Below are 20,469 nucleotides of genomic sequence, written 5' to 3'. Positions count from 1 at the left end.
TGTCTGCTCATTCTGTCTTAGTGAAAAAAACAGCCTGTGTACCTCCAGCTGAGGCCAATGTTAATGGGCCTGATTTTACCTGCTCAAAACCCATTCCCTTTCACATTTTCCCCACAGCCCATTCACCTTACCATGTTTAAAATCCTCAACGTTTCCAGACAATGTAGAAAAAGTGTGTAAAACTGTGACGGACCGAGATAGAGGGAATAGGAACTATTTCTGTTAGCAGAAAGCCAATAGCCAGGGGAGAGATAGGAGAATTAGAGGGGAGTTGAGAAAGTTTTACAGATGGAGTTGGAATTCGCTGCATGAAAGGATTTTAGAGGCAGAAACTCTTATCACATTTTTAAAAAAACCTCTCAAAGAGCTGTAGCCTACAAAGCATCCAGAGTTGCAAAATGTGATTAAGCCAGATTGTTCTTTTTTGACCAGTACAGACCCAGTGGGCTGAATGACTTCCTTCACTGTCATAAATATTCTTGTGTTCTGATGTGTCTGGCTGGAAGGCCACTAAGCCCACAGTTTGTCCCCTTGTTTGGTTTTGATAAATGATGGGTTGGGTATCAAAGTTTTAAAATAGAACAGTTGAATCTGTTCAGACCAGACAGCAAGATATTGTGTACTTCAACTGCCTGCTTCAGTTTTTTTTACTGAGTCCTCACTGGCAGGTCTTGTTGAACTGTCTGGGCTTCTATCCTGAAGAGAGGTCTGAGAGGGGACCTGATCAAACTCCTTCCAATTTGATTTGAAATCACTTTGATAGGGCGGATGTGGAGAAACAGTTTCCAGTTTTTGGATGAGTCCAGAAGGCCAAGCATAAGTGTAAGACAGCAAAGATCCAAGACTGCTGAGAATATGAACTTCACTGCCACGTTGAATGATCTGAGAAGCGAGTATTGATATATTGACGGGAGGCTTTGATGATGAAGAAGAGGATCAAGGGAAATGGGGTTGGAGCAGGGTGGGAAGAGGGAATGAGAGTGGGAGGCAGTTCATATGGAGTATCAACACTAGAATAGATCAGTTGAATCGATGGCCTGTTTCTGTGCTGTAGACTCGATCTAATTCTATTTAGCTTGATGTCTCACCCCAGCAGCCTTACATCATCTAATCTTTCTAATTAGATGAATTAAACACTCAAGAGGAGCCTCGGGTCTTTCTTTAGTTTTCAGCTTTGGGATATTTCAAGAGTATTGTTGAGTGTTTCACTTCCATTAAACCCAAATGGAACTCGAGTCCATAAATAATTTTAAACGTTAGTGACCAGGTCATTGAGAATGAGGAGTTTATAGGTTAAAATCATGAAATGTGTGATTGGGACTAAATATGAACAGCTCTTTCGAAGAGACAAGGTATTTTTTGGTAAATCTGTGCCCCCTCTCAGGCCAGTATCTGTTCTCTGAGCTGGCCTTATTCTGTCTGTAACGTCTCACCTAGGGCAGTGATATTGATTTCGAACACTAGAATTTCTCAACTCTGATAGTGGCATAACATGTAGGTCTGTCACTGCTGGGATTGCCATGAGGGTTCTGACATTTCCAGGTCCTGAACTAAATTTCCAGAGCATGAAATTTGCTTGTGCACGTTTTTTTTTAATGTGGTTTGGATGATGCTCCCCACCACATGATCCTGGTGGAGCAAGGTCTTCGGTCCAGTGTCAGGGATAGCCAAAATGATTGGAGACTCCCGCTGCAGAGACAGGGAATCTGTAACACACGCCACATACGTTGTTCTCCTGAGCATTCCCAATCCGTCCTGCTTGCTGTGGGTCAGTGTTAAGGGAAGTAATTTGAGTCTAGGCCTGCCCTCTTGTGAAATCACTCCCACCTAGGCCTCGGTTGCTACCTTCCTGGACAAAGATCCCATATTGTCTTAGTGACCTCAGTTTGTCTGGGTGGTCTTTTCTGGCCAACTCGCTGTGACCTGGCGGAAGCACTTCACAGCCACCCTGTGGCCTAACACCCTCCTTGTGACCTGGTGGCCATCCCCTATTTCCTCACTCTGTGCCCATGGCCTCTCCTACTGGTATGGCCCCTATCACTTGGCAGCATCTCCCTGTGACCTTCCTCTGTCCCAGTGACCACTACTATTGGCTATCCCATGACCTTGTTCCCTCCTGTTGGCTCCCCTGTGACCTTGCTCTGTCCCAGCAGCCTCCCCTCCTGGCCCCCCTGTGACCTCACTTCCTCTCCAGCAGCCTCTCCAGTTGGCTCTCCCGTGATCTCGCAGTCTCCCACTGGGCTCTCCTCCTGGCTTCCCCATGACCTCGCTCTGTCCCGGTGGTTTCTCCATATGCATGCAGTGCCGGCAGAGTTCTCTGAGGGTTATAAATGTGGGAGAGCAGTCGGGGGGAGCATTCAAATAGTTGAGTCTAGAGGTAACAGAGGCATGGATGGAGGTTTCAAGAGCAGATGAGCTGAGACAAGGGTGAAGTCAGGTGATGTTATGGAATGGGACTAAGTGGTCTCGGTGACGGTATGAACAGCTGATTGGAAACTCATCTCAGGGTGAAATGTGATGTTAAGGTTATGAACAGTTTGGCTCACCTTCAGGCAATAGCCAGGAGAGTGGCTCAATCAGGAGTGAGTTTGCAATGGGGGACTTCCCAATAAAGCCAGCACTCAACTTAGTGCACCGGCCAACAGCTGACAGAAGACCTGGCGCGCACGCAGCAGAGTAGGATTCTAATTAATAACACACTGTAAACAAACAATAGTCTTGGCACAGAAAGAAAGGATGGACTCACTAGCCATGTTTATAAAAATTGCCAGCTGAGGTAGAATAATCAGCTCCTCCCTCAGATGATTTATGATCTACCACAGATTCAATGACTAATCCGGACCACATTTCCATCTTGGAAATGGTGCATTAATTCTGCTTTTCCTTGGTTTTGTAGGCCAGTTTTGCTTGGCTTGAATGTGGCCACTTGTTCTTATTCTCCAGTGTGAGAAACAGTCACCCTTTTGTATTCCTTCTAGATCACTCCATGAACATTATTTGCATGGTTTATGGCCATGCCCCTTCAGAATCACGGTGAGCAAATTTAGTGATGCTTCCTGCCAATGGAGGCCTGGAAATTTCACCTGACCATCAGCCAAAATTTGAGATTGCTCCACTGGCAGGGACAGGCTTATACCACAGGCAAATTCTTATCAGAAATTAGGTGCAGTCCTAATTTTGATAGCTTTCAGAACAGATTCTGCCCTGAGCACAGGCACCACCTGTAAAAATCCGAGCACAATTTGAAGCCTGAAAAGAAGCAAGTTAAAAAATTTTAAACAACCGCAGGAAGTGCTACACCTGCCCCTACACCCCCCCCCCCCCCACCCCCATCCCAGGCCCCAAGAAGACTTTCCACATCAAGCAGATGTTCACCTGCACATCTGCTAATGTGGTATACTGCATCCGCTGTTCCCATTGTGGCTTCCTTTACATCGGGGAAACCAAGCGGAGGCTTGGGGACCGCTTTGCAGAACACCTACGCTTGGTTCACACTAAACAACTGCACCTCCCAGTCGCGAACCATTTCAACTCCCCCTCCCATTCCTCAGACGACATGTCCATCCTGGGTCTCCTGCAGTGCCACAACGATGCTACCCAAAGGTTGCAGGAACAGCAACTCATATTCTGCTTGGGAACCCTGCAGCCCAATGGTATCAATGTGGACTTCACAAGCTTCAAAATCTCCCCTCCCCCTACCGCATCCCAAAACCAGCCCAGCTCGTCCCTGCCTCCCTAACCTGTCCTTCCTCCCACCTGTCCGTCCTCCCTGGACTGACCTATCTCCTCCCTACTTCCCCACCTACACTGACCTTTACTGGCTCCATCCCCGTCTCTTTGACCTGTCTGTCTCCTCTCCACCTATCTTCTCCTCTATCCATCTTCTATCCGCCTTCCCCTCTCTCCCTATTTATTTCAGAACCCCCTTCCCCTCCCCCATTTCTGAAGAAGGGTCTAGGCCCGAAACGTCAGCCTTCCTGCTCCTCTGATGCTGCTTGGCCTGCTGTGTTCATCCAGCTCTACACCTTGTTATCTCAGATTCTCCAGCATCTGCAGTTCCTGCTATCTCCAAATTAAAAAATTTTTTTTTTTTAACTTTGAATGTACATTTGTTGATTAATTTTCTGGGTTTAATGGTTTTGCTGACCAAGTCTCCGTTACTCTAGACCTCCAGATTGATGCTGGCTGGACCTTCAGTTTGTGCTGCATGGCTCCAATGTGGCATTGCTACATGCCAGTCCATTATCTAATAATTCACATACTTAAGAACATATATTCTTCGTGGGCCAATTCCTGACACTTTCTCCAGTCATTTCACTCTGCATGATATAAACTGTATGATTTTTATTTTATTGCCTAAAAGGGCTTTGGGATGATGGATGCCTGTATAATTAAAATGACCCTTTTTTTGGTAACATTTTGATCAAAATGCCAACAGCGGAAGACGGCACAATTGGAAGTCTATAGACATCTCCTGGGGGCCACATGCAGTCTGCTGAAGTGACTGAGAAACAGCCTGACTGCATTCTTCTTGTAGTGTTGGTAATGCAGTGTGGGACTTTTCTTCCCAGCCAAGTTAATCAGCATTGCTAACATAGCTTGAGGATGTCAGGGGAAGCTTTGGAAAGTGCCCAACAGTCAAGGCGTCTTCAATCTTATCAAGACTTCCAACAGATTCTCTCCAATCTTAACCTTACGTTTGCATTTTTTTCTCTCTCTCTCCTCCAGTCTGCAAGTTAGCAAGTCACAAGAAATGTGAGCCCAAGGTAAGATGATTGTTTCTTTAAGCTTATTTGGTTTGCTGCTGAATGAATTGAACTGGCCACGTTTCTGAAACCTGCTTCAATTCATTTAATTAAGCCAACTCCCTGCCTCTTTAAAAAAATATATAACTACTTGTGAGAGACAGCTTTTCTCAGACACTGTAACCCCTATTTTCTCCTTAGTGATGTTCTTTCAGTCTGGTAAACTACTAGGCACTTTACATAGTGGTAGACTTAATTCAGCAAGTCTGTTTGAGAGGGATCATTGTCATCAAAGAGCTCTTTCATTTGTAAAGATTGATGGTTTAATTAATCCTGAATGGTATAGTTGAAACAAAACTAATATTTAGGGACAAAAACAGAAATTGCTGGAATTGCTCAGCGCCTGTGGAGAGAAATCAGAGTTAACGCTTCGGTCGAGTGACCCTTCCTCAGAACTCTTATTTAATATTAGTATTACTAACTAATATTTAGGGGTTGGGGTCAGCAGTTCTAATCTGTGTTGGCTTTCTGAGCCATCAGCTCCTGTGATACAGTCAAGCAGTAATGGGTTTCCTACAGAAACGTAGAAAATGGGTGCAGGAGTAGGCTAGTCAGCCCTTTGAGCCTGTACCACCATTCAGTACGATTGTGGCTAATCATGCAATTTTCAGTATCCCACTCCCGCTTTCTGTCTATACCCTTGATCACTTTAGCTGTGAGGGCTATGTCCAGCTCCCTCTTGAATATATCTAACAAACTGGACCCAGCAGCCTTCTGCAGTAGACCATTCCACAGGTTCTCAACTCTCTGAGTGAAGAGATTCTTCCTCATCTCAATCCTGAATGGCTTACCTCTTATTCTTAGACTTTGACCCCTTGTTCTGGACTTTGCCAACATCAGGAACATCTAGCCTGTCCAGTCCCATTAGGATTTTATATGTTTCTATGAGATCCCCCCTCATTCTTCTAAATTCCACTGAATACAAGGCCAGTCAACCCAGTCTTTCTTCATATGTCAGTCCTACCATTGTGGTCAGTTTGCTGAGTTGTGTGAATGGTGGGGAGTGAAGGGAGGGAGAATGGAACTGTCCGGGTTGCTCCATGAGAGCTGAGTTGTAGGGGAGTCAGACACTCGATGTGGATGGTGGGGAGTGAAGGAGGGAGAATGGAATTGGCCGGGTTGCTCCATGAGAGCTAGCATAGACTCGATCAGTTAAATGACTTCCTTCTGTGTCTTATGTGATCTGTCCTATCTGCTGACAGCTGCTGGGAGGCGAGAGTTTTTCTCAAGTATTTTTATACGTGAAAGTGCGACTAGTGGATAACGAGGTATTTGGACTGTCCATAGTGGCCTGGCTTTTCTCCATAATGGCCGTTTAAGTCTAATTGGAAATCAACACCGGGCTAAGTTGTCAATTTTCATTGCTTCCATGGGTGAAAGGTCACACAATTGACTATTTAAAATAAAGTTGCTCCCTCAGAGCCAAGATTTTGCATCCTTTGGAACAAAGGGTCACAGGGTGGTTGGTAGGGTCACCAGACCCAGCTGTGTTGACTCTGGACTGTGTGAACTTGGCTATGCTGAACTGGGAGGCCTGGCTACACTTAGTAAGCGGCGTAGGAAGGGAGGAGCTCGATTAGCACCAGACTTAAAGCCACTGAATTCACTTTCACACTTAATTTCAAGCTGAGAAAATGAACGAGAGGACACTTATTGCACAGATGAGGCCAGTCAGTCTGTCATGTTTGTGCTGCTTCTCTGCAACAAGAATTGAGCTCGACCCACTCCCCTGCCCTTTCACTGTAGTTATGCAAGTATTTTTTTTTCTCCTGGTGCTTGTCCAATTCTCTTTTGAAGGACTTAATTGAATATGTTTCCACCACTCTCTCAAGCAATGCATTCCAGATCCAAACCGCTCGCTGCATAACAATGATTACCCTCTTCGGCATTTCTTCCAATCATTTAAATTGGCTCTCGACCCTTCTGCCAATGTGAACAGTTTCTCCCCATCTACTTTGTCCAGATCCCTTATGGTATTTCCCCGTATCTTCTGCTTTTACTTCAGAGTTTCACTGTGCACAGTATTTTCCTTTTGTAGGTCATATAATTACAATGCCTAGTGTTCAGTCTTTAAAAAAAATCCTTAAATTGTGAATGAATAATAAGAAGAAATAAATTCTATGATGATTTAGCAAACTGAGAAAAACACATGTATATAATCTTTTAGTTCTGACCTTTCACTATCGAGTTAACATGTTGTTTATTTGAGAAATAGGACAAATGCATCCATTATTATTTACCCCCAATTTGTTTGCAGTGCTGGAGGGCTGTTGGAAAGATTGACGCAGTGTCTGGGGTGTCTAGTATTTCTGCTTTCTTCCTTCTTGTCTGCCTTTGACCAATCACAGGGCTGTACATCATCTTTTACGGCTCTTCTTCACTGTTAACTGTTCGTCAAACCAACAATGCTAGAAACTCGCCCTGTTGTCAATTTACAATCCTCTCTTCATAACTCGGCACAATCTCTCTCTCGGTTGCTTCTCATTTATCGGAATCATTGCAGAGGCCTGTAAGCACTTGCAGCTGATTGCCTAAGCACATTAAACTCTATTTAACTACACTATTGCAGCTTGGGCACAATATTGCAAGCTCAGCCTAAGGAACATACCAGAACCACCTTTTAAATCCCTTAAACCCCTCTTTCGCCAATCCCAGTTCTCCTTATGGTACCAAGCTATAATGCCTGCAGCATAATAAATGAAGAGAACATTTGTATCTAAGCACCAAAGGACTGGTCTTCCTGAACCACACTTTGCCTTGAATGCCGAGTTTGCTTCTTCTCAAGTGATCTTGAAATGAGGTGTGTTCTGAATAAGTCAGATGGAACATTGCCGGATAATTTGATGATTAAAGATGGCTCTGACTGAGTGAACACACAGATGTCATCTTCATTTAACGTATAGTTGACTCAAATACATTCTTCTCACAAATGACCAAGAGAGTGCTGAGAAGTGGTACTCGCTACCACAAGGAGTGGTTGAGGTGAATGGTGAGGACCTATTTAAAGGGATGTTAGACAACAGAAAGCAGAAAAGGGAATGGAGGGTTACGATGATCAAATTAGATAAGAAAAGCTGGGAGAAGGCTTGAGTGGAATATTAACACTAACACTTTTTTCTTACAGGAGAAATGGTAGAAGAATGTTTTAAACCTATATCATACTTTGCATGTACAAATGGTTTTCCCTACTCTTAGATTGCCCAGCTAGAAGAAATATTTTCTCTCTATCTACCTAATCAGAGTGATCACATCACCTTTCACACAGAGGCAAATCCCAACACTATAAAGCTTAATTCATAATGAAATACTAGGTGAGAAAATTAAGAGACTGCTGATATTGTGGCAGAAGGAACCCATAGCATTTACACCTCATGTACCTTCGAAATCCTGAAATGTCAGCATCTGATGATGCCATTTGGATCCAGTCATTGTTTGAACTCTGGCCTCCCCAAGTTGACAAATAATATCGGGCCAGAAGGGGCTGAGATTGAACTTCTTGTGAGGCATCTGGGTGAAGGGGAGCAGGAGATCCTGTCCTAGGGAAGGAGAGGGAGGAACAGATTGCCTCACGTGGAGGTGATTGTCCAATGGTATTATTGCTGGACTCTTAATCCAGAGACCTCAGGTAATGTCCTAGGAACCTGGGTTCAAATCCTGCCATGGCAGATGGTGGAATTTAAATTCAATGAAAATCTGGGATTAAGAGTCTAGTGATGACTGTGAATCAATTGTCATGAAAAACCCATCTGGTTCACTAATTCCCTTTAGGGAAGGAAATTGCCATCCTTACTGGGTCTGGCCTACATGTGACTCCAGACCCACAGCAATGTGGTTGACTCTTAACTGCCCTCTGGGATGGGTAATAAATACTAGTCCAGCCAGTTACAACCTCATCCCATGAATGAATTAAAAAAAAAGCCTCTTCAACCCCCTCAGCTGTGTATCACTTGGCAGCATCCTTGCCTCTGAGTCAGCAGATTCCAGGTTCAGGTCCCATTCCAGGACCTTAGCATAAAATTCAGTGCTGTGCTGCACTGTCAGAAATACCATCCTTCAGATGAGATGTTAAACCATGGTCCTGACTACCCTGCTGGGTGGATGCAAAATAACCCATCACACTGTTTTGAAGTAGAGCAGTGCCCTGGCCAGTATTGATTCCTCAATCGACATTACAAAAACCAGATTCTCTGGTTATTACAGTTCGTAGAGAGCTCGCTGTGTGCAAATTGGCCTCTATTTCCAACATTACAACAGCGATGACATTCAAAAAGTGGTTCACTAGCTGTGAAGCATTTTGAGATGTGTGCTAATTATGAAGGGTGCTATAGAAATATAAACCTTTTCCTCGCTGTGAGTTCAAAATGTGACTTGTGTCCCTGATACTTTCTGCTGCCAGTGAGCTTGCCTGTTGGCTCGATTGACAAAAGAACTGCAACACAGAAAACAAACTGGGTCGCACAACGTGCACACCTGAACATTTGATCCATTTTTTGAGGATTCAAGCATTATGAATCAATTGCCCCCATTCTGTAAACTTTACATCGCTGAGGGACTAATAGGACATTTGGCAGATTCTGCATATGAAAAGCCACGACTTAGAAATCATAAAGAACAGTTTGTACCCTGGCGTTTTATATTTAATCTCCAATCAGTGACAGATTGGAAACTTGAATTGCTGACTCCAGAATCCTATTAGGTACACCCTTTTCCAATCTGCTTTGACCAAAAATGATTGCTAATTAGCTGACTGATTTAATTGCCATTGCACCCCCTTTTAAGGACCTCAGAGTATTTGCTTCAACCACCAGTCAATAAACAGATAGGGGTGGAAGTAATTGGCTATATAAATAGAGTTGAGCAACAAGTGAGATTAAGTATCAGAAAATTTGACATAGCTGAATGCCTTAGAGAATTCATTATGAAAAAAAATCAGATAAGTCTGTTCTGCCGCAGCATTGCTGCCCTGAACAGCTGCTTGTACGTTTGTGCATCTAAACATGTCATCCTCCTGGATTTCTTCATGAGCCACATTAGTCTGATCATTTTATTTTACTGATGTCAGCATTAGGTCAGTCAGTAGCATTCTTGCCTCCAGAGTCTCAATGTTTTGGGTTCAAGTCCCACGCCAGGGTACAACAGTCAATTGCTGAGAGAATGTGGCACTGTTAGAGGTGTTATCTTTTAGCTCAGGCATTAAACCAAGGCCTCATATGGCCACTGAAGACGACATTAAAGATCCCATTATATAATTTTGAAGAAGAGCAAAGGAGTTCTCCCTGGTGTCATGGTCAATATTTATCTCTCAAACAACATCACAAAAATCATATCTGGTCATCATTGCATTGTGGGAGCTTGCTGTGCACATGTTGACTCCCACGTTTCTGAGATGATAACAGCAATTACACATCAAAGGTATTTAATTGGCTGTAAAGAGCTTTGAGACATCCAATGGCTGTGAAAAGTACTGTATAATTGCAGGTTTTTTGACATCCATTTCCTTTGACAGCCAAATGTCTCAGGTAGTTGGCATCACCTTTTGCAGCAGTCTGACATGGGGTTGGCTTCCTTATTCACTCAGGCACCGTTCTTACTGGGTTTTTCAGGCCTATCCCCACTTGACTTTCCCTCAATCTCATTGAAGAGATGAAGTGGTACTGGAAATGTGGATCTCCCTCCCCAGAAAAAAAAGTTGTTGAGACAGAGGGGCCAACTAACCATTTCAAAACTGAGATCAATAGATGTTTGTTAGGTAAGGGCATTAAGACAACGGAACCAAAGTGGTCAAATGGAATTGGTAAAATCTTATATTTATATAGTGCCTACCAAACCTCAGGATGTCCCAAAGCACTTTACAAAACAATGAAGTACTTCCTGAGGTGTAGTCAGTGTCGTAGGAAATAGAGCAGTTAATTTGGGCACAGTAAGTTTGCATCATCGGCAATGTGATCATGACAAGATCATTTTGCTTTTGTGGTGTTGATTGAGGAATGAATATTGGTCTTGAAACAGGGGAGAGCTCTCCTGCTTTTTTTTTGGAATAGTACCTTGGGATCTTTTACATCCACTTGGGAGAGTAGATAGGGTTTAATGTTTCATCCGAAAGATGGCACCTCCTCCAATGTAGCACTCCCTCAATACTGCACTAGGGTGTTAATGCTAATTTTTCTACTAAAGGTATGGAGTGAGACTGGAACCTGGAACCTTGTGACGAAGAGTGTGGACCACTGAGCCACAGTTGACAGTAGTGCACTAATCATCCATGATCCAAATCAATGGCAGAAAGGTCTCCAAGGCTGAATGGCCTCCAAGGAGCAGGAACTCTTTGAGTTTCTGTTCCCGAGTCACACCCCTCCCAGATGCTGTTGCCACTCCAGATAACTGCTGCTCTGTATGGGCCTTAGCATCATCCGAGGCTTCTGCACTATAACAAATGTGAGGAGGCCGAGATGGAGCTGCACAGCTACACAGATAACTGCACTGTTGCTGCCTTTTATGTACCAAATTTGCCTGCTGCTCTCTAGAGATGTAGCCAATCCTTGAAAGTTGTGAAAGCAAAACTCCAATCAACACAAACCCGATCAATCAATATTCCGCCTCCCCTATACTTTGCAGGAGACACTCCGGAATATGTTGAAGGAGCGATTTTGTCAAGTTGCATCACACTTTGAGTGTGACTGATGTTTAATGGATTGGCCATGATAAGAGTGAGTCTGGGTGGGATGCTCTTCAGGGGGTTGGTGTGGAATCGATGGACTGAATGGCCTCTTCCACACTTTATGGATTCTCTGAGATAGAGCAGCAGTAGAGTAGGAAAGAAAAGGAAGCAAACCCTGCAATCTGAATCCCACTATCTTGCGGGACGACCTGTCGCATGTGCCCAAAGACCTGCAGGATGCTAAATAGCATGTTTGGTCACATGAAGATTCACAGCAGAAACTTGTGATCCTGAGTAAAAGTCATTCTCAAATCGAGGGACAGCTGTCAATGACAGAATGTGGCTCAGTGGGGGGATTTATTTTTGAGAATCGGTCAAACAGATTGTGGCTGATGGAATCCCATGTAGTCTCCTCCTGTAAAGAGATCAGGTTGTCTGTAGATGGTGAGCATAAAAGGAAAAGAGAGTATTGAGTGAGAGATGCTTGTTTATTGAATGCAGAAATTGTGGAACAACAGTTTAATGATTACCCTTTCGCATTATTTTTACTCCCCATAACAAATGCATTCAGAAAACAAGGGATGGGCACAATTGGGCCTGATTTTGACTCTTATGTCAGTGAATAAGTTGTGATTGGGCTAAAGTTGGGCCCACTGTCACTGCTGTCAGGTTCACTCAGCCAACGATCAGAAGAAGGCTGGTCATTTTCAACACCTTGCTGACCATACCCCACACTGACAATTCACACCATGGTCTGGCTTACATTGTTCCACCTTCTGAAGGGAGCGATCTTCATCAAGAACACTTTGTGTAGTAGCTTTAACATAATGCAACATCCTAAAACATTCCAGAAGATCATTATAAAACAAAACGTGACACCAAGCCTTTTAAGGAGATATTAGGTTAGAGGACCAAAGAGATTGGTTTAAAGAAGTGTCTTAAAGGAGGAAAGGGAGATAAAGAGAGGCAGAGAGGTGTAAGGAGGGAATTCCAGAAATTGGGCCTCAGGTAACTGAAAATGTAGGGATGATTAATATTAGGAATGCACAAGAGGCCAGAATTGGAGGAATGCTGATATCTCGGAGGGTTGCAGGCCTGGAGGAGATTACAGAAGGAGGGAGAGGGTGAGGGATCATGGAGGGATTTGGAAACAAAGATGACAATTGTAAAATGAAGACATTACTTGACTGGCAGCCAGGGTAGAACAGTAAGCACAGGGTTCACAGGTGAACAGGACTTAATGTGAGTTACAACACAGGCAGCTGAATTTTGGATTACCTCAAGTTACCAGAGGATAGATGGGGGTGGTGTTGGAATAATCAGATCTAGGGGTAACTAACAAAGGCACAGATAAAAGCTGCTGGACTCTGCCTAGAGCCAGACATACGGGATGGGAACTTATGAAGAAATCCTGGAGCCCAAGGAGGGTTAATGTGACCAGTTCTGTCATAGGTGCATTGTAGGGAATGGTGGTGCTGTGGCTCAGTTGATTAAAGTACCTGCCTAGTAAACAGAATGATCCTCAGCTCCTATCCCAGTGGTGCCTGTACCCTATATGGAGCAAAAGTAGGAGTGGGATACTGATTGTTTTGAATGGTAGTGCAGGGCTGAATGGCCTGCACCTATTTTGTATGTTACCGACGCCGTAAAAAAGCAAAACAAGCTCTAAGGTTTATTTCTAGAATTGTAAAGTAGGGATATTATGCAAAATTTGCATTAAACCTTGGTTAGACCATGTTTTGAGTACTGCATGTGCACTCTGAGAATTGTGTGCAGATTACACGCATTGCCCTGAAAAGTTCCAGGAAACAGTGAAAGACCAATGACCCATGCTGACTGCACTCTCCCTCCCTTTCCATAAATCTCTCGTTGGCCCTACTTCAGGAATCCACTCCAGAGAATTCTGGAAAGGAATGTCTTCAAGGGGAATCTGAAATAAATAAAGCTGGATGAACAGAAAGGCTGCAGAACACTGGGAAGAAGTAACATGCTTGGATTTACATGCCTCACATCCCAGTGGACGAATGAACGTAAAAACAAACCTGTAAAGGCTTAAAACCTATATCCTAACCCACCCCCATTCCCAGCTTCTCAGAATTTTTCTCTGGAGATAATTCAATTTTGAACATGAGCTCACTTTTTTAATACGTCAAAACCAACCAGACTGTTGGTCCAGAGGGAAACTGTACTGCTCAGTGCTGAGTCATTCTGAGGATAACTTCAACAAAATACAGGAGGATAATCATAAACTTGTAGATGGTCAAATAATTGATAAATGAATTTCAAAACAAATGCAAGGTGTTAGATTTGTTTGGAAACATAGGGAGATTATTTATTAGTTGGAAAGTGCAAGTCTAGGTAGGAACAAAAGGATCTTGGATACAAATACATTGATCACTAAAAGTTGTGGTATAGGGGGTGGTGGTACTGGGGCTCATTTGGTTAAAGTGCCTGCCTAGTAAACAAGTGATCCTGAGTTCATGTCCTAGCAATGCCTGAACCTTGTATGGAGAGAAAATAGGAGTGGGATACTGAAGTTGTGTGCTCATGTTGGATGGTAGTGCAGGGCTGAATGGCCTGTACCTATTTTCTATGTCAGCAAGGCCATAAAAAAGCAAACTAAGCTCTAAGATTTATTTCTAGAATTGTAACGGATGGACGTTATGCAAAATTTGCATTAAACCTTGGTTAGACCATGTTTCAAGTATTGCATGTGGTTCTGTTTGCAATACTTTGAGGGCATTGGTGAGACCACATCTCAAAAACTGTGTGTAGTTTTGGTCTCCTTACTTAAGAAAAGAAGTAAATTGTTCACAGATGGTTCAAAGTAGGTTTTCTAGATTGATATTTAGAGTGACAAGATTGGGCAGACTGGGCTTGCTTCCACTGGAGTCTGGACAAGTGAGGAGTGGTTTGATTGATCTGTATAAGATCCTGAATTGTCTTGACAAGGTGATTGTGGTTTCCTATTGTGGGTTAGTCCAGAACTAGGCAGCACTGTTTAGAACTTAAGGGCTGCATTCTTAGGACGGAGGTGAAGATGTATTTCTTTCCTCTCAGAAGGTTGTAAAACTTTGGAACTCTGTGTCTCAGAAGGTGGTGGGGATTATGAATATTTTTAAGGTGGAGGTATTAAAAAGTTGGGAGCCCAGTGGAAACAAATTCTTTGTTTGACAAGTTATGTATGTTGTTCCCAGCCCTTGTGATTTATTGCAATGTTGACACCACTTTAGAGCTTTTTGGAAAGGGTGCTCCCTGCTGCTATTCACATGTTTCACAAGTTTCCAAGTTGCAGCAGGCCTAGAGCTGCCATCTTGTGGTCAGGATTGGAATCACTAACATAACAGCAACAACAACAACCTGCATTTATGTAGCTCATTTAAAACAGCGAACTGCCAAAAGTGCTTCGCAGTAACATTACCAGATAAAATGTGAAACCAAGTTATATACGGAGATTCTAGGACATGAAACCAGAAAACTTGGTCAAACAGCAGGTATTAAACAGTGTCTTAAAGGAGGAGGGAGAGTTGGAGAGGTTAAAGGAAGCAATTTTAGAGCTTTGGGTCCATGCAGCTGAACGCACAGCCGCCGATGGTGGAGTGTTTTATAATCAGAAAGACTCAAGAGGCCAGAATTGGAATGTTTTGGGGCTGGAGATTACAGAGCTAGGAAGGGGAAAGGCCATGGAAGAATTTGAAAACAAGGATGAGAATTTTAACATTGTGTAGCAGGATAGTGATGTGGAGAATTGTTTGATCATTGTACTTGAAGAGGGGAAGTTAAAAAAAACAAATTGATTGCTTTTAGCATCCCCACCCCTTCCACTCTTCAACCCTTGCTCTTGAAGCATGGAATAAGCACTTTATAATTCTTTCCATGGCTCACCAGTTCCAGAACTGCAGATCTGTAAATAACTCCTAAATCAACTGCTAACAATATAACAATACTGGCTGCTTGCCACTGCCTTACCATTTGGGCAGAGTCTTACACTAGCCTAGTGTTTATATGGGAGCACAGTTCCATCACAAACTTCTGATTCTATCCGTGCCATTAGGTTAAAAATAAGTACAGGTCATGTCACAATTCTCCAAATTTTTCAATACTCCCACAAAGGGAAGCCGTTTGGTCTAAAGGAGGCATTAATATTTCAGTGTATATGTGCTTGAGTGCATCAGGAAGATGTATGGATATGGGCAGAGTTTAAAAGGAACGCACAAACTAACGCAGAAATAAACTTCAACATTGAGTGACATAATCCGTATCTGAGCCTACCATTTGGTGTTATTTCCAATTTCCAGGGAAGTTTTATTTTGCATTGAAAAAATAATTAATGTATGACAGGTACAGTGCTGTGTTGGGATGACTAAAATCTCATGTATTTTTGGAGAGTAAGGCAGAGTGTTTGAATGGTAGTGGACTGAAGCACTCATATCGAGATAGTCTACAAATGCAGCTACTGCAATCTTAGTTCCTCATAGCACAGTGGAAAGTCATAACAACTAACCTGCGTGTCCTGTACAGAAGAAGCTGTTTGCTGTTCCAATAGGACACTTCAAGGAAGCTCAAGGGGAGGTGATGGCCTAGTTTCATGAGACTATTAATCCAGGGGGGGACAAACCCAAAGAGTTGCAGATGCTGGAAGTCACAAACAAAACCAGAAATTGCTGGAAAAACTCAGCAGGTCAGGCCGCACCTCTGAGAAAAAGCAAAGTTAACGTTTCGGGTCCGGTGACCCTTCTTCAGAACTGATTGTAGCCAGGAAAAGGTTGGTATATATGCTAGAGAAAGTGTGGGGAGAAAGGGAAGAAGTAAATAATAAGTGGAGATGGAGCCCAGAGAGAAAAACAGGTAAGCATGGGAGAATGAATAGCTGCTAATGGGGACTGTTAATGGCTGTCAATATGTTGTTTGTTACAACAGTCCACGTGATGACAAGGCCTGGAGTGTGGGAAATAGAGTAAGGATATGGGACAAAGTGCGTGGGCCCTAAAATTATTGAACTCATTGTTGAGTCCGGAAGGCTGCAGGGTTTGAAAAAGAGGTGCTGTTCCTCCAGTTTGCGCCAAGTTGTGCTGGAGCACTGCAGCAAGCCTGAGACAAAGATGTTGGTGTGGGAACAGGGTGGTGTGTTGAAGTAGCAGGCAGCTGGAAACTTGAGGTCATGTTTGCGGATAGAGCATTTTTGTGGGACATGAGTGTCACTCATGAAGGCCAGCATTTGTTCCTCATCCGTGATTGTCGTGGAGAAGGTGGTAGTGAGGCCCATACTGTTAGGAGGGTGAAATAACTCCACAGAGGCCGGTATCCGATCACCAAGTCACTCTTTACTTATATGTAGAGAGCCCTTGACACTGACAAAGCTCCGTCAAAACCAGTTCTCAGAGTGAACAGCATGTGTGACAGTCCTGTTTATATCTGTCAGTCAGGGCTCCCTGATTGGATCAGATTAACAGTCCCAATCAGGGAACTCATATTCTATGAAGTCCACCTGGCTGACCTTGTTATAATCATTATGTTTCTCCCCGCCCCGAGTCTGTGGACGTAGGCTGGTTCTTTTTCTTGTAGCTCCTCCTGGGGCATTTTAGCACCGGGTCAGGTTCCTCTGACTCTGCTTCTGATATGAGCGATGTGTAACGCACAGGAGCTCGCCTCTCGCACCCGGAGTGTCTTGGAAGAAATTCATTCTCTTCTTCAGGTGGTGGAGACATCAAGGCTGTGACATCCGCCGTGTCCAGCTCAAATTCTGAGATATCTTCAACGCTTGACCGAGACGGAGAGCCCATCGGACAATCGGGAAGGCTGTCGTGGAGCCGGGCACGCTTGGTCCCGCCCCGTTTGCAGGTTTGCACCTTCCGTTTGGTCTATGTGCTTGTTCAGGACCGTTGCACCTACCCGAATGTTATATGTCACAGGACCTGACCTCTCGCTGACCGTGCTTCTTACCCACGTAGGCCCGTTCCAGTAGTTCCTACACCAAATTTCGTTCTCTGAAGTAAACTCTCTCTCGCTTTGAGCAGTCCTGTGGCTGGCATTGGCACTCCTGATGCTAGCTAACCACCACCGGCACCACCACCACCCCCACCCCAGGTCCAGGAAGATCAGATTTAGTCCTGTGTGGAATCTTCTCCCCATTCGCAACCCTGCTGGAGCTACCCCTGTAGTTGTATGACGGGTCCTCATCTGAGGACTATGTCCAAATTCTCTAAGTGCTCCTTATTGGTCTTCCCTGCTTTTAGCACATCATCCAGATAAACGGCGACCTGGGGTAGACTTTGTGCTGAAAAGTTGCACAGGCTAACGATACCCCAAATGGCAGTCTCATGTATTGGTAGAAACCCTTAATTGTAGCCTACTTTGGGGAATCCTCATCTAACTGCAATTGCACGGCGTATGTCTAGTTTCATGAAAGACAGCCCCTCCTGCCAGTTTTGCATATAAATCCTCTATGCGAGGGATTGGGTATTTATCCAGCTCCGAGAAGAGGTTTACTGTTTGTTTAAAATCCCCACAAAGGCGAACTGACCTGTCGGGCTTCACAATCGGTACGACTAGGTGCTGCTCACGTGAAAAAAGGTCATTGGACTTGAAATGTTCGCTCTGCTTTCTCACCGCAGATGCTGCCAGACCTGCTGAGTTTCTCCAGGAATTTCTGTTCTTGTTCGTGATAGTTGCTGGAGCCTGGGTTGAAACTCACCCCACACTGATGGACCTCTCCTTCCTTTTAACACATTCCTTAAATGTAAAGAAAATCATTTTTACACAAGGAATGGTTGGCATCTTGAATAAACGTCCTGAGTGTGTGCTAGGGACTGAATCATTTTCAAAAGGAAATTGGATCATTATGTGAAGAGAAAAACAAATTGCAGGGCTGCAGGGAAAACCCAGGGAATGGGACTGAGTTGCTGTTACAGAGAGTTCTCATTCCATAATGGGCTGAATGATCTCCTTCTGTGCTGCAGCCATACCAGGCTTTTGATCATCTGTCCTAATATCTCCTGCTATGGCTCAGTGTCAAATATTGCTCAATAATGCTCCTGGGAAGCATTTTGAAGTATGTTAAAGGTGCTCCATGAATACAAGTTGTTGTTGTTTCCAGATCTCAAAAGCTTTCTGGCTTGCATCTTGCGAGTGCCCTTTAGACTATGATCGTTCTTGTTAGTTCTGAGCTCAGAGAAACTCTGTTGCTGTCAAGGTATAAAACCTCATGTTGTACAACTTGTAAAGTATACATTGCGTCAAAGCATTGTTTATTGAGAAGCAACTGTGAGCATGTGCATCCGATTCCTTTTGACTGTGTGCCAGGAAGCACTGTCCCCTCCTGTTGAAATTAGATTTTCCATCTTGCACAGATGCTGCACTCTAGCACAGCTGCATCAGTGAACTTTCAGAGTTGTTTTCACATCAATTTAGTGACTCGGTCATCGCTTTGAAAGAGTTGAAGGGCCATAATTCCAGGTGCGTCCTGCTGAGTTCTGCGTTTTCCCCATTTCTGTGTCTGTTGCATTATACAGCATGGCTTCAAATCATGTGTCCTGGGATTACACTGGAAGGCCATCAATGAACTGAAAATGGACTTGACTCCTCTGACTTTTTTTTTAAGTAGTCAAAACTATGGATCCTAATGGATAACAAGTTTTTGTTTGAATGAGATATTTAATTTTGGACCAAAAAAAGTGCTGCAAATTTCATTTAAACTTTCATAAAGGACCTGAGAATCTTCCTGGAAGTTCATTGCTTTGCCAGCAAATGACAGATTGAAGGTAGAGAGCATGAAACAGACAGTGGGCAGGCCATAACCTCGATTTTCTTCTATGAAATGGGAAAGAAGTTTTAAATACAGAGGCCCAAGGTTTAGTCTTTAGCACCCTTGTTATTTATAATGCTGGCAGATCTTTCACATTCACTACCTGGGTGCTAAACTGCCACTTGTACGTCGTCCACATCCTTCCATCCATGTGCGATGATGGACATGAAGCAGATCAAATCCTTAGGAGATGTGGTAGCTTCATCCAGTGTACAGCTGTATAGCTGAAGAGACCAGTCTGTGAGAAGCAGGTTCTGCCTGAAGTGTGACACACAAAGTGTTTATCAGGTGTGCCTCTGGGTTGTGTTTTCTGTGTTTAATGTCTGTTGCCAAGCCGCTGTGGCCTCTAGCTGTTACGGTGTTGCACACCGGCTCACAAGTGATGTCCATATTTTCCTCTGTCGTCCAGTGAATCCTGGCTGTGAGAGTGGATGTTTAGGGCCTACCTGGCAATTGAGAATACCGTTGGGTATCCGACAATCTTTCATCATGCAAACATACCCAAGCGCACAAAGTCATCTGTATTTTGTAGATTCTGCCTGATTTTCACTCCATCGCGGTCACTAGGATCAAAACAGTTGGGCTGCATAGCATGGTGGCTCAGTGGTTAGTCCTGTTGCCTCACAGTGCCAGAGACCTGGTTTTAATTCCACCCTTGAGCATCTGTCTGTGTGGAGTTTGCGCGTTCTCCCCGTATCTGCGTGGGTTTCTGCCCACAGTCCAAAGATGTGCAGATTCGGTGGATTGGCCATGTGAAATTGCCCCGTAGTGTGCAGGGCTGTGCAGGTTAGGTGGGTTAGCCATGGGAAACGCAGGGTTACAGGATGGGGTGGGACTGGGTAGGTTGCTCTTTCAGAGGGTTGGTGTGGGCTGAATGGTCTGCTTCCACATTGTAGTGATTCACTATGATTCTAAGTGGCCAACCCATACCAGCAGATTAGCTGCAGATGATAATAGGAGAAAGTTAGTCCCATTGAGAGCTCCAAGTGCACCAGGACTGGAGCCAGAAGAAATTGTGAGGTCAGTTAAATGTTTGATAAGGTAGGGTGTTGCTGTCATTAAAAAACGTTTATGTAAAGTCCAATTGAGGCTTCCATTTTTCCTCCAACGTTCAATCCAAACTCAGGACTGCTGAACATTACATTTCCACATCCCTCATTGTCTTTTTTTTCCCGTACCTTCTTGGTGAGATCTGATCCTTTATT

The 20,469-nt window shown here is 43.9% G+C and overlaps 1 protein-coding gene across 1 annotated transcript in view; it reads left to right on the top strand.

Moving 5' to 3' along the window:
• Positions 1–17,379, top strand: part of LOC109921187 (pleckstrin homology domain-containing family A member 3-like) — a 35,293-nt gene extending 17,914 nt beyond the window's left edge. Inside the window, exon 5 of the mRNA XM_048618853.1 lies at positions 17,102–17,379. Within this exon, the coding sequence (XP_048474810.1) occupies positions 17,102–17,379 (278 nt within the window). The remainder of the gene's footprint in view (positions 1–17,101) is intronic.
• The last annotated feature ends 3,090 nt before the right edge of the window (positions 17,380–20,469 follow it).

The sequence above is a fragment of the Rhincodon typus genome, chromosome 41 (assembly GCF_021869965.1).
Source record: "Rhincodon typus isolate 14 chromosome 41, sRhiTyp1.1, whole genome shotgun sequence".
Lineage (NCBI taxonomy): Eukaryota > Metazoa > Chordata > Chondrichthyes > Orectolobiformes > Rhincodontidae > Rhincodon > Rhincodon typus.
The sequence above is the reverse complement of the archived record's forward strand: the minus strand, read 5'-3'. Positions and strand labels throughout refer to the sequence as shown.